Source organism: Rhinolophus ferrumequinum, chromosome 19, assembly GCF_004115265.2.
Source record: "Rhinolophus ferrumequinum isolate MPI-CBG mRhiFer1 chromosome 19, mRhiFer1_v1.p, whole genome shotgun sequence".
Taxonomy (NCBI): Eukaryota; Metazoa; Chordata; class Mammalia; order Chiroptera; family Rhinolophidae; genus Rhinolophus; species Rhinolophus ferrumequinum.
In genome coordinates, this window is record NC_046302.1 from 22,078,157 (window position 1) to 22,094,143 (window position 15,987).

At 32.3% G+C, this 15,987-nt stretch overlaps 1 protein-coding gene across 2 annotated transcripts in view; it reads right to left on the minus strand.

The window, feature by feature from the left end:
• The window catches only part of SS18 (SS18 subunit of BAF chromatin remodeling complex), a 61,757-nt gene that overhangs the window by 42,086 nt on the left and 3,684 nt on the right, over positions 1–15,987 (minus strand). For both annotated transcript variants that reach the window (XM_033087543.1, XM_033087542.1), the window contains exon 3: positions 9,395–9,479. In XM_033087543.1, the coding sequence (XP_032943434.1) occupies positions 9,395–9,479 (85 nt within the window). The remainder of the gene's footprint in view (positions 1–9,394; positions 9,480–15,987) is intronic.

Below are 15,987 nucleotides of genomic sequence, written 5' to 3' on the forward strand. Positions count from 1 at the left end.
CCTTATAGGTCTTTTTCCATTTATTCCTGGCTTTTGAATTCTTGACTTTCTTTCAAATAGAATCTTGCTAGATCTAGCCTAGCTTCAGGTACATGAAATACTGTGTTTCCCGAAAATAAGACCTTACTGGAGCAAAAATTAATATAAGACCTGGTCTTATTTTCGGGGAACAGTACTACTATAAATATGTAATTCTTCTTTTTCGGGCATATGAAAAAATCTGATGGTTAAACCTACACACGAGTATAATTATGAGCATATTTCCAATTCCCACAACCAGTTAAATGAAGTAAAGTGAAAATTCCATTCTGCAAAACTTTAGTAAAATCATTCTACGACACAGTTCTTTTTCAGGGTCAATTTCTCAAAGTACAGTTAGTAACTAGTATACTCTCCCTTTTGTCAGATTGGTCATATTCATTATGTATTCTTTTATTCTAGTTTTCCCAAAATTCACTACACTTCCTATTTTACCTCCAAAACAATTGTTTTCCTTCTAGTTGATTTTTTTTTCCCCTCTCTAGCCCCACTTTTCATTATTGGTTCAACCCTCTTTTATTCCCACTACTATAAAGATATATATTTCTTTCTATTTCTAGAACTCCTCCTCCTTTGTTAACTCAGTTTCCCAAGCAACTTGACCTTCAAAATATCTATTATTTTAAGTAAAAACTTGACCATCTATTTTTAAATTTTGACAAGTATTAAGAAGAAAACATTTTACTTCAAAATATACAAATGTCAGTATTTATATTCAATAGTAAAATATGATATAAAATGGTGACTCAATGGTAAATGAGTGAAATAATGGTAGATTTGTACTGAAATGTGTCTCTTTCCTTTGAAATGGTTGATAACTAGGTAATGGTAAAATAATAATATACTTTGCCTGAATATAAATGGTAATAATTTTTACTGCTCTAATTTATCTATAGAGAAAAATGTGAATTCTACAATAAACATAAAAAATTCAGTAGGAGATTTTAACTTAACAACAACAGGTAAGAATAGTAAGTTCTGAATTACAGATTTTGTGTTGTATCATAATGAATTTTTACGGTAAGCTCAATTTTACCTTACTGGCATCTCAAAAATTAATGCCTTCCTGAGAAAGGGCAAGAGAAATGAGTAAACCTCAAAATACATGATCTAACCAAATATTTGGCGTTCATTATAAAAGCTAAAGAGAATATAAAATATATTTGAGAAGCTGTAATGTTTAAGATTTTAAGATATTTCCACATTTTATGGAGACATTATTTCAAATTAAGACAAACTGACAAAATCCAGTTTCCATAGTATCATAAATTAAGAGAATCTCAGTTGGTTAGGTAGAAGGGATGTGAAAGGGATACAGAATCATCCAAGCACACTCTACAAACTACACCTCTTCCCCAGCAAGATTCTGGTAAGACTCCTTAGAGGGAAACGTGCCCCCTTTTACCCTTAATGTCCTGACTGGAGAATCCCTCTTCAGGAGGGACATGCTGAGAATGTGTCATATCTTGCATATGTGCTAGAACAAGAAAAAAGGTTACGAATCACTGAGTTACAGGTCACTATGGTGATATAAGCTAAATTCTTAACCTCACACTTAAACCTGTATTTTAGTCCCCAAACTATAAGCAGATGACTCATTGAACTTTTTTATTTAACACCTAGGTACAGAAATAGCACCAAACAAGATGAACCAAAAATGATAAGGCATTCATTTCTTCATTTCTATAACAACACGATATAACAATCAAGACACTGCAGCTTGTAAATTTTAGATTCAAGCTTCGAGAAGATGAGTTAAGTCCTACCCTGATACACAAGCTTAAGAGCAAATCAGTCAAGTATTTTATTCCATTCCATCCTAGCAGCAACATGACTTGATAGCATAAAGCACAAACTGCTTTCAGTAAGGTCTAGATTTAAATGCCATGCTACCACTTACCAACTACAAGCCCCTAAGCTGTTAATTAACCTGAGACTCAGCCTCCTCAATCACAGAATGGGACTAATAAAGTATCTTAAAGGATCCTAAGGATGAAATAAAGTATTGAAAGGACCCATACATAGTAGTCATTCTGTAAGTGTTCGTTCTCTCACCAAAAAGTCATATTTGAGAAGCCATAAGGGTCATTAATATTCTATGGATAGCAAAACATAATTCAATTCTAATAGTTAAAAGAATCACCTAGGATAATGACAAACTATGACATATTCAAATAACCCTCTGAGGACAATAGTAAAAGCTAGACAAAGTATGTTTGAAGATACAAAAGAGCAGACAAAGTAATAAATAATCAGGCCAAGATCCAGGAGAAGAAAAATATCCAGAGATAGGCCCAAACTTGGGGGGACCTTTGTTATGGGAATGTTAGCCAATCTGGAAAACCAACTGAGAATTTCCCCAAACTGATGAAAGACATCAATCCACAAATTTCAGAAATCTCAACAAACACCAAGCAAGACAAGTAAAAAGAAATCCACACCTACCGATGTCGTAATAAAACTATAGAAAACTACATAAAGCAAAAAAATCTTCAATGCAAAGAAAATAGTCATATCACCTTTAAAATAGTAACATTTACATTGACAACTAAATTTTGAATAAATGCCAGAAAACAACAGAATGATGAACTGAATGCGCTGACACGCCAACCTAGAATCTGTTCCTGGCAAAAACATCCTTTAAGAATGATGGTGAGGGGGCGGACAGATGGCTCAGTTAGAGCGTGAGCTCTTAATAACAAGGCTACTGGTTCAATTCCCGCATGGGACGGTGGGCTGCGCCCCCTGCCACTAGATTGAAAAGGCGACTTGACTTGGAGCTGATGGATCCTGGAAAAACACAGTTCCCCAATAAAAATAAAAAAATAAAAAATCAGAAAAAATAAAAGAATGATGGTGAAATAAAGGCATTTTCCAAAAAAAAAAACAAAAACTTGAAGGTATTTGTCACCAATAAACCAGTGACAAAAGGAAATATTAAAATATGTTATTTAGACGGGAAAAAAAATCTCATAAAAACGGTTATAAATGAAGGGAGAAATGATAAGCATCAGAAATAACAATGATGATAACTCTAATGAATACTAACTTTTGAAAAGACAGTTAAAACAATCACTCATGAGTAAACATTTAAAGATTTAAAATGTGTGACAACAATAGATGTCACTGAAGTAATGAATAGAAATAAAGTATCTGAAGGCCCTTTAATTGTCTGGGGATGCATTTTACAAACTGTATAGTAAACACTAAGAGAACAATAAGTATATAATTTAAGTATACAATTTCCAAACTAGCACAGAAAAAAAAAAACCAATAAAAAAAATAATTATAAAGAAGCCAAAAAGAACAGAAAAAGGAATATATAACAAATAAACAGTGCAATTGTATGACAGTAGGTTTAAAGTCACAAATAGGAGTGATTAACTATAAATGGATTTAATGTTCCAATTGAAAAACCAAGTTTGCTAGAATGGATTTTTATTTGTAATCTACATGCTGTTCATAAGACATATCTATTTCTAACACATGGAAATGAAAAGGTGGATATACCATACAAACACTAAAGGAAGCTGACGAGCTACTACACAAATATCAAATAAGTAGACACAGGGACAAAAAGCATTATTAAAGATAAAAAGGGATACTTCATAATGACAAATGTTACAAAGAATCAGAAAACTATAACATTTCTAAATATATATGCACCTACTAACGTGCCTCGAAATGTATTAAGCAAAAACTTGGACGAGTTACAAAAAAAAAGAATCAATTCACAACTACACTCACACATTTTAACATACATCTCCCAGTAACTAATAGGACAAACAAAACATCAGAAAGGATAAAAAAATCAAACACAATTACCACACTTGACCTAACAAACATATATCGGAGCCTGTTCTCAGACACTAACGAACACATTCCTTTTCTAAGTATACATGGAACATTTGTAAAGACTGACCATATGCGCACCACAAAACAAATCTCAAAGAATTCCAAAGAACTGAAATCATACAAAATGTTATCTAACCACAATGCAATGAAGCCAGAAATCATTAAGAAAAAGTAAATGATACATTTTTCATGTTTAGAAACAAAGAAATATACTTATCAACCCATATAAAAAGAATAATGGAAATTAGAAACTATTTGAAAGTGAATACATGAATATACTACATATCACAACTATGATTAGAGAAAAATTTCTGCCCTTAAATACAAATATATTAGCATGAAAGGGTGAAAACTAACGATGTAGGCTTTCACTTCAAAACTCAGAAAAAAGAACAGCAAAATACATCAAAAGAAAATAAAAGGATATAATAACGTTAAGATCAGAAATTAATAATAACCAAACACATACAAAAGAGCAATGGTTCACAAAGTGGTTCTCAAGAGTCTTTTAGGAGGTCCAAAAGGTCAAAACTATTTCCATAATAATACTAAGATAATGTTTGGCTTTTATGCTATATTGATATTTACAATGATGGTGCAAAAGCAAAAATGTGGATATGACTGCTGGAGCCTTAACATGCATAAGTCAAGGCAACAAACTCTACTCTGTAAATCATTTAAAACTGCCAACAGACTACTAGCAGTTAAAAAAAGAAAAAATCATTTTCACTTAAGAATGTCCTTGATGAAGCAGTAAAAATTACTCATTTAAGAGCTCTTTGTCAGTTAAATATTCTGTGTAACAAAATGAGAAAATAATAAACATGTTGCAAATCAAAGCAAGATAACAGCACATTGTGATTGAGCTGTGAGTTGATCTAGGCACTGTTTTCATGGAACATATTTTTACTTGAAAGAACAATTATTAGATAAACTATGCTTATCCAGGTTTGGGTATCTGGCAGACATTTTTCTCAAAAATGAAGAGTTAGCATGGAAAACAACCAATAGCATTTGCTGCCAGTGATCAAATTCAACTTTTCAAGCAAGAACTGGGAATTTGGCAAATTTACATCTACTGTCTTGAGATTGACAGCATCTCACTACTTAAAAGTCTCTTCTGATGAGACTGGTAGTGACTTCAATAAATGTGGTTTCTGGTATCATATAGTGAAATATGTCAGTGTTTGGAAGATGTGCATAACTCAGTGAACTTATATTTTCCGAATGATCAACACCAGCATGGTGTTACAAAAGCATGCATGAGTAAAAGATCCATCCAATATGCAAGACAGACCAATAATCTTTAATGTACAGAGTAAGAAAAGTATACTGATATGGTTTCAGATTTCATACTACAACTAGCCTTTAAAACAATATTTGTTGAGATCTGCTGAACTATCAAAGATTATCCACAACAATCTGAAAAGGCTATTAAAATATTCTCTTTTCCAACTTCCTATCTATGTGAGACTGGATTTCATTCTACTTCAACCAACACATACTATGCTATATTGAATTCAGAAGTAGATATGAGAATACAGCTGTTTTCTATTAACCAGACATTTAAAGGAAATTTGCAAAATGATTAAACAATGTCATTCACATCTCACTAAATTTGTTCTGAAAGATATAGTTGTTTTTCCTTTGAAGAATGTTATTTAATATTAACATGCAATGGGTTTATTATGTTCATTTTAAATGAATATTTGTAAATTTTTCTAAGTTATTTGTTTAAATTTAAAAACTGAGAAAAATTTAAAAATATATCAACACACATAGCCCACATAAAACTCTTTGGAGTCCTCAATAATTTTTAAGTGTAATGGCATTCTGAGAACAAAAAGTTTGAGAAATGCTGCAACAGAGAAAGATCAGAACCCAAAACTGATTCTTTGAAAAGACTTAAAAAAAAAGATGTAACACCTAGCAAGAGTGATCAAAAAATACATTTTAAAAGAGAAGCACAAATAAGCTATGTTAAAAGAAAAAATATCACTACATATCCTGAGGACATTAGAAAAATAAGATTTCATGAACTTCATAGCAATAAATTTGAAAATTCAGATAAAATGCTAAAAGCATAATTTACCAAAATAGGCAACTCATAAAACAGAAATATATAAATTGTCCTATAACCATTGAAGATGTGCATATTCATTAATTAAATTAATTAAAAGCCTTCTCAAAAAGAAAACTCCTGATCCAGATGGCTTTTCCAAGAAATTATACCCATCATTTAAGAAACAGCAGCTCTATTATGCAAATTCTTCCAGAGTAAAAAAAGTTTAAAAACTCTCCAACTAATTTTATGAAGCTAACATAACCTTCAAATAAAAACCAAACAAAAGCATTGTAAGAAAGGAAAATTAAAGGTTAATTACACTCATGACCACAGAAAAATCTTGACCAAAATTTTAACAAACTGAATACACCATTTTTTAAAAAGACCATGGCAAAAAAAATCATGACCAAGTGAGTCATGAAAACAGTAGGTTAATTACAAGAATGCAAGATTGATTAAGCATTCAAAACTGAATTAATGTAATTCACCACATTAATAGATTAAAGAAAAAAAACTTATGATCATCGCATTAGATGCAATGAAAGTATTTAATAAAATTTACCATCCATTTAATATATAAACTCTTACTTAACATGACAGAAACTGAAGGGAACTTCCTTAATCTGCTAAAGGATATCTAGGTAAAAAACTACAACAAACATCATACTTAATGGTCAAATAGTGAAAGTTTTCCCTTTGTGATCAGGAACAAGATAAGGATGTCCTCTATCACCACTTCTATTCAGGGATGTACTGGAGGTCCTAGCCAGGGAAGTAAGGCAAGAGAAAGAAATAAAAGGTATAAGGATTGGCAAGAAAGAAACAAAACTCATCATTCATAAATGATATGTTTGTGAATATAGAAAACTGAAAGTACAGAAAAACTGTCAGAAATAAGAGTTGAACAAGACTGTGAAATTCAAAATCAATTGCATTTCCATGAAAACAGCAATCACAGTTAGAAAATAAAACTTGAAAAACAAAGACTCCATTTAAAATTGCCTCAAAAAATAAGAAGTACTTAGCAACAAGTACAATGAGAGATTGCAAATCCTCTGCAGGGAAAATCATAAAACTTCACTGACAGATGTTAAAGGACTCAATTAAAATATAGACAATGATCTTGATTTGAAAGACTCTTTATTATAAAAATGTCAATTTTCCCCAAACTGATTTAGAGTCAAGGTAATCTCAATGAAAAATCACAACAGGATTATGTTGGACATGCTGAAATTTAAGCACCAATAGCCAAGATATTCTGAAAAAAATAAAGAATAAGTAAAGAACTTCTCTAATATAATCAAGATTTATTAGACTATGACAAGAATGACAAGATAGTGTAATTTATAAAAAGTAAACCAATGGAACAGAATAGAGAGATCAGACGTAAACTCGCACATATATGGACACCTGATATATAAGTGGCATGACAAAAATAAAAGATACCTCTTCTTTTCCAGTAAACAAAGCTGGGACAGAGAACTAACCAAATGGAAAGAAATGAAATTGAACCTAGTCTTCACAGCATTCAAAAAATAAATTTTACCTAGATGGAAACCAAATTCATGTCAATAATCACATAAAGATTTCAGATTCAAACAAAATTGATTGATGACGTATCCTCAGTGGGATATATATTGAGATCAAGTATCTTTTTAGTAGCAAACTTGGTATTGTTATATTATAATTTTAAAAAATATATAGTAGTATACAGCAAATTAACAACTATGTCATTAAGGTACCAAGATTTTTAGAGTGGGACAAGAGAAACTAATACCTAAAATCAAAGCCAAGTGGAAAAAACCTTTCCTGAAGAGGAAATATCACTAATTAAATTTGCTTTTTCTAAAAAATGTGTTTACTAGTTCTGTCCGCCAAAATACCTAACAATGAAAACCCAGTTATAGTGAATGTCCCAAACACCCAAATTATGATCTCTAAATATCAATTCTCATTGAAAAAGGATTGCTTGGAAAAATAGCTGAGGTAGAATAGTTCTGGGGCAGAAAATACAATCATCTGATATTGCTCTCAAATCCTGAAAGCAAAAAAGCTATACAAGAATACTAGAATCAGGGCCAGCCCGGTGGCTCAGGCGGTTGGAGCTCCGTGCTCCTAACGCCGAAGCCTGCAGGTTCAGCTCCTCAACTCCCGTAAGAGATGGTAGGCTCCACCCCCTGCAACTAAAATTGAACATGGCACCTTGAGATGAGCTGCCGCTGAGCTCCTGGATGGCTCAGTTGGTTGGAGCTCGTCCTCTCAACCACAAGGTTGCCGGTTCGACTAACGCAAGAGATGGTGGGCTGTGCCCCCTGCAACTAGCAATGGCAACTGGACCTGGAGCTGAGCTGCGCCCTCCACAACTACGATTGAAAGGACAAAATCGTGGAAAAAATCCTGGAAGTAAACACCGTTCCCCAACAAAGTCCTGTTTCCCTTCACCAATAAAATATTTATTAAACAAAAAAAGAATACTAGAATCATATCAGAAGACATAGGAGCCAAAGAAAGAGGTTTCCACTGAACAAAGAAGAGCTAACTGGAGTATCAAAGAATGATTGCAATGGACTTAAACATATTAAAAAATGTAAAAATCTGTTAAGTTTAGATTTTCCATTACTAAAAATGGAACAATCAAATATGTTCCTCCTGATGTGATACAACAGGCAATACACAGCACCACCAAAGAAATACTCTTAACACAAAACTACATCTAACTAATCAAGTCTCTCTATCAGTTTAGAGAAAGAGGTGAGATGAAGGAACATGTTAATGGACCATGAGGATACAATCAGCCAAATCCGGAACGTGAGAAATTCTACACAATATATGGCCCCGTTTCTTCAACAAACAAATGAAGAACAGAAAAGATAAACTGACATAGATTAAAAGAGACTTACGACATATCAAGCAATGAAACATGTGGACCTTATATGGATTCAGTGGCAGCCAATCATTAAAACATTTTTTAAAAAATAATAGGTGAAAACTGAAAACAGACTGGTATTATGAAATATTAAGAAATCTTGGTTAATTTTGTTGGGTGGGATAATGGTCCTTATCTGAAAAAGATATATATTGAAGTATTTACTAGTAAACTTATAAAATGTTTGGGATTTGCTTTGAAATATTACAGATTTATAAATTATTTGTGCAATTACAGATTAAAATAGGTAGGTAGGTCAGTAGTGGGTGTGTGGGTGAATTAATAGATGAATATAACTTCCTCAGGGAGGGAATCAATTCTAGGTGAATTAATTTAAATTAAATATGAAGGCAAAACATTAAAGCTTTTAGATCATATAGGTGAATACCTTCATGTTCTTAGAAGAGGGCAGGACTTATTAACCAAATCTCAAAAATCACTAAACAAAAATGTGTAATACCACACATAACTCAAGATTGTCTACTTCACATGATTTTATAGGTACTTACTGCTGGTAAAAGAGACTGCATATTTTGATTAGAATCTGCTATTGTAGCAAGGTAGACCAAGTTTGTATGCAACATCTGTTGATACCTATTAAAACAAAACAAATATCAACATTAAAAAATAAATTTTTTCCTATCTGCTTAAATACAAACAGCATTCTAATCATTTCTCGAGTTTAATAAAAGATTTGTTACCTGAACAGCAATAGCACTTCATTTTTTCCTAGTTCCTCTGCAAAGTAATTCCAAATAATAAACATTCAAAGATGATGATAAACTCTAAGCTATTACCATGTGCTAGATACTGTTATGACTAGTTTTATATTTTTTATATATCTCATTTAATCCTCAAGCCAACAGTATGAGGTAAAAGTTCTTATTTTCTCCATTTTACAGATGAGGAAACAGATTTAGAAAGGTTAGTAACTTGTACAAGCTTGCATAGCTTAGTAAAGGGAGTATCTGAGATATGTACTGGCTCCCCACCTTGTATATATTCAAGGTGTAATCAAAAGATACAGTGAAGGTTTACATTAAAAAAAAATTCTTACAGTAAAAGACACATTGCCATTAATCCCCCTCAAAATACACCCCTTCACTTCGAACACATTTATCCCATCATTCTTGCCACTTTATGAAATAGTTCTGGAAGTCCTCTTCCATGAGCGTCTTAACTTCATCCTCCATCATGAAAACGCTATGTCACACACTACCTCTGGTATATCAATTTCTGTCAAATAAAAACATTACAGTGTGTCCTCATCTTATTCACCGGATCTGGCACCGTGTGACTTCTGGTTCTTCCCCAAAGTCAAAATGACCATGAAAGGAAAACATTTTGAATTCATTCAGGATATTGAGGCAGCCACGACAGCACAACTAAAGACACTCACGAAAGAGGATTTCCAGAACTGCTTCACAAAGTGCGAAGAACGATGGAATAAGCATGTTCGAAGCAAGGGGGAGTAGTTTGAGAGGGATTAATGGCAATGTGGCTTTTACTGTAACAGATATATTTTATTTAAACATTCACCATATCTTTTGATCACACTATATATAGAGGGTGCCAAAAAAATGCATACACATTTTAAGAAAGGAAAAAACTGTATTAAAATTGTTAATACTCAACATGTACCGATAACAAAAGATGAACACAAGTCACGTTTGACTTCTGCAATTACAAGAGGTGCTCAAAGTGGTTACCATCAGCGCCCAGACACTTCTGATTACAGTGAACTACTGCTTGAGCAACGCTTACCAAAGTGTCCACTTGTATACATTTTTTTGGCACCCCGTGTATGTTTTAAGAGATCCAGAATGAAGGAATTCAATGAAACAAATATGCTTATTACGTTCCCTCTGCCATTTTCATGTTGCCAGAAACTTCAAACCCACAAACAGTCAACATGCTCTGCTTAAATGTCAGGAAGGAAGTGGGAACCACACATTTTTTTCCTTCTCACTCTTGCAGCAGTAACCAACAAATTATGCCTGCTGTGGTTATACTGTCCATCAGGACTCAGCATAGAAAAAAGACAGTAAGTGTCTCCAGCATAGAGAAAAGAAATAAGTGTCTCCAATTACAATATATTTATGTATATATGCTAAAGTACAGAGATGGAGGAAATAATAGGCTACCATTAAAGATTAACTTTAAAAAATAACACAGATTCTCATTACTGGAGTGCAGGGTGAAACACATTTATAGTGATCTTGCTTGTGAATTAGTTTTGCTAAAACTCTTTGCATAATTTAAAAAATTAACTAAGACACTACCAGGCTAAAATTAGTACCAGTCCAATTAGTAGTGTTTGCAAACCCTCAATATACAAACATAAATCTTCCATCGAATTGTTAGAATTTCATTTACTAAGAAATAGTAAATACAAATTAAACTAATGAAAGTCAAAAGAACTTTATGAAGCTGAATAAAGTCTTTTAATATACATCCCAGATGAAATAATTTTCTAAAACAGACACCATAAAAGGAATCCTAGTAAATTCTTTATTGCATTTTTTTTTCCTATTAGAAACAACTGGTTTCACTACCTTTTATTAGGGAAAAAAAAATTATATCTCACTGACCTTAAAGTTTCTTCACTAGTAAGTTTATGCTCTGTTTTATTTTTTCCACATTTATTCAGGTATAACTGATATACAAAGAAACACACATATTTAGTGTATATCATTTGATGTTTGGACAAATGCAAACACCTATGATACCAACACCACAATCAAAGTAATAGACATCCAACACTTCCCCAAGTTTCCTTGTTTCCCTTTTTGTTGTTTAAAAACAAGTCTATGCTCTTAATGCTCCTCCTCATATACACACTGATATTGCTCACTCAGACCTGATGCAGTCTGTTACAGTGAACCTTATATAAACAAGCACCAAGCATTATTATAATATTATATTGTACTGAATTATTCATAACAGTTCATTATGTTGTTGAAATTCTTCAAATAGCACTAATAGACACAACTAGCTGGAAATATTTTATTATTCTATAGATTGTCAATACAATCTAAGTAATACAAGGTTCCATAATCTTGCCTTTTTTTTAAATCAGCCAGCCATTTTTAATAAGGACACATAACCCATTTCAAAGTCTACTCCCTCAAGTTTTCCTTTTCTTCTCTATTAGTATGGTTGTATTATACTCAGATATGAGATTTGCTGTCCACCCTATCAAAAGTAAAAATACCAAAACCTAACTAAGAGACTATGGTTTACTCATGACCCTTTAAGAAAAACTTTTAGTCATGCTAATGCTGATTAGTACTCTATAAAACGATGTTAAAATACTGTTAAATCTAATCTACCACACTCTTAACGCCTCATTTGTAAAATAATGAAAGCCCGAGTAGATCTCAAAGCCCCTTCTAGTTCTAAACACCTACAAATACAGCATTTTTTATTGAATACTTCAATGGAAAGCCATTTCTCCAACCATATTTTTAAGTTTGAAGTTCGATACAATTTCAAACTTACGGTTTCAAGAATATAAAGAACTCCCAAATATCTTTCTCCCATACTACCCCATCATTAGCATTTTACATGTCGTATTCCATCCTAAACACATACACCAACATATACACACGCAAGCACACACACTATTTTTTTCAAAACCATTTGAGTCAGTTACAGACATATACCCCATTACTACTAACACTTCAGTGTCTATTTCCCCAAAACAAGGACAGTCTCCTATATACCCACTATACAACCATTATAATGAGAAAAGTAATATTGATACAGTATTACCATCTAATCCACAGAACCCATTCAAATTTCTCCAATTGTCATAATAGCCTCAAATCTTTTTACCTAATGTAAAGTAAGAGAGTAGGCAAAAATGATCATTTTTAACGGTTTTCTCACTTTAGTGGGGTTTATTTTGTGTAAAATTGGGTTTTTACAGTATTTGAAATAAGCTTATTCAAAGCCCAAAGATGAACATTAATGAAAATACTATATAATCATATTCTTTGTGTTTGTCTCCTGAAAAAAAAGCAAATATTCTAGAAAAATCTAGCTTCAGCTGAAACTACTGAAATGATGAAAGTATATTCCTTTACAAATAGTAAAGAAACATTTTCCTGAAACACTTTTATTTTATAAATAGTATTACATTTGTCACTGAAACAGTTTAATGTATTATGATTTCTAGAAGTCTCCATTAATAAAATAGAGTATATAAGCTAAGAGCAGGTATAAAATATATTCAACACTTTATGTTTGATGATTCCGAAATACCCATCGGTAACTTATTAAATACATGAGGCAGTTCACTTCCCAGAGATTCCACTAAGAGCCGCTACATCAATTATCTTAAATAAGGTAAAATAACCACTATTAAATTTGTTGATATAATTAAAAAATGAATCTGAAGCCAGATTTCATTTAAAAAAAATTACCGAGAAGCTATGATGATTGTGTTTATAAGACAATAGGAATACAATTTACAGAATAAACGTTATCTTCCTATCACTAGGAATTTAAAACTACATTCCCGTATATCATAATGAATACAAATTTTTTGCTTAAAAATTATTGATAACACACTCTGAAATAGTTGCATTCAAATACAAAAAAATAAGGGGCTGATTTAAGTAAATATATAGATTGATTTAGAAAATGCTCAAACCACAACACAAAAGAGCAGTCATACATTCTCATATATGTTATCAGAATTTAAAGAGGATCTTTGCATATGAGTTCCACAATTGATTCACTGACTTACATGAGTGTAATATACAAGTAACTGTGTATACATAAATAAATATAAAAAGAGCAACATATACAAAGATGTCACCAGTGTAAAACGTTTGGGTAGCAAGGATACGGTACTCATGATCTCATTTTTACATATGTTTTCTCTAATTTTCTACAATGCATATACTGATTTCATAAAAATAAACTTATTTTCAATAAAAAAACAGTTTCAGGCAAAATTAACACATATTAAGAATTAATTATAATTGAACTATTAATTCAATGGCTGTAATTTACTGATGTTCCTCTATTTTCCTTTTACTTCTACTACAAGAAACGAACATTTATTAAGATTGAGAGGAGAGATTTTTTGCTCTTCATTCACAAACCAATTCTGACAACTTGAGAAAATAATAACTAAAAAATTCTATGAATGAAGTGAAATCCATCAGAAAGAGCAGAATTTAAGATTCTACCTAAGTCAATTTTAAGACCCATTTGTACCAAATATGTGAGAAAATAAGGTCTATTCCAATATGCAAAGAATGCAGGAAATGATCATGTGTACAAAAAAAAAAGGCTAAGAATATAAAAAATAAAATATTATAAACTTTTGCTGACTTAAGTGGAAAAGTTGGTTCTAGAACTGTTTCCTACCCATGCCATGTGCTGCTGGGTTCCTTAATGAACCAGTGCTATGCCACAAAACCCCTTGTTCTACCTAGTTTTAAAAGCCATAGGTGAAAATAATTTTAATTAGAACCTCTAAACTTTCAGATGGCTGACTTCAGATAGTGATCTTCCTACCACTGGTGATTATCAATAGTTAAAGAAGTAGATCAGCTAGTTTTTTAAAAAAGTATTTTCCAATATAAACAGACAAGATTCATCAAAGAAACAATATACAAAAAAGAAAATGGTCATATAAAATGCAAAACGTGCTATGATTAGAAAGTAACATATCCTAGCACTCATACCTAAGTTTCTAAAATACCATTCTCCAAAAAAAATGAACCAGGGCGTGAAGAAATGAGTGATTCCAAACTGGGGCAGGAAAAAGTACAAGAAAAGCCTAGAACATTTTGTGGTGCAAGAAAGTAAGAAAATTCTCAAAAAATAATGGAGACACATCAAAAAGCCAGCTTGAGGGACTCCCAGTGGCCACCATCAAGGACAATTTGAGAAAGAGAATAAATAACAGAGTAACAGATTATAACCAAGAGAATATAATAAGAATCCCTAAATCCATTCAGATATAAATAAATGAATGAATGAATGCATGGGGCAAGGGGCTGAAAATTTCTTCCTTACAGTAGAATTCCAAATAAACGTAGCAGGAATAGTGGATTTAGTTACCATTTGGCAACCACCATAGTAATACCTGTTTCAGTCAAGAATCATTGATGGATGCTAAAATTAATGTGTGAAAGTGTAAGAAACAGCACATGTGTGTCTCAGGTAGATACCACAACAAAGCACAAAAGAATTATAAAGAAAAAAAATACTAACTTTAGAGTGGAGAAACTGGCAGGCACCAACCATCTCAGTGACCCAAATATTGGGACAAATGCTAGGACAAATCATATGGCTACTTGTGGATGCACTGAGGAGGACACATCACATCTGTAATACTCCAGTCAAAAATGAGTAATGTGAATCTAATCAAGGGAAAACACCCCTTAAATACAAAATGAGAGACATTCCACAAAGCGACAGCTTTGAACTCTTCAACAATGTTAGTTAGTATCGCCCAAGTTAACAGAAAGACTGAAGATCAGTTCCAGATTAAATTATACTCAAGACACTTGATAACTAAATGCAGTATCTTATCTTGAGAGCAGACCAGTGAGATCCCTAAAAGACAAATATGTCCCAAAATGATCGCGAGCATATTCTAGAGCCGTGTTGTCCAAATGGTAACCACTAGATACACTGAAATGTGGCTAGTGCAAAATGATATTATTAGATTAAGATGCACACTGGACTTCAAAGATTTAGTATGAAACAAAAGAATGTAAACTATCATTAATGTTTTATTTTGATTACATATTGAAGTGGTATTATTTTGGAAATGATGAGTTAAAGTATATTATTAAAATTACTTTCTCCTGTGTCTGTTTCCTTGTTCAATGTGTCTACTAGCAAATGTAAAACTACCTATGTGGCTCGCAATATAGAGAGGGTGCCAAAAAAATGTATACACGTTTTAAGAAAGGAAAAAACTGTATTAAGATTGTAATAATATATATCGATAACAAAAGATGAATACAAATCATGTGTATACATGTTTTTGGCCCCCCTCGTATTTCTACTGGATGGTGCTGTTTTAGAGACTTTTGGTAAAATGTTCTACTTGTCCCACTCCATCAGATTCTAT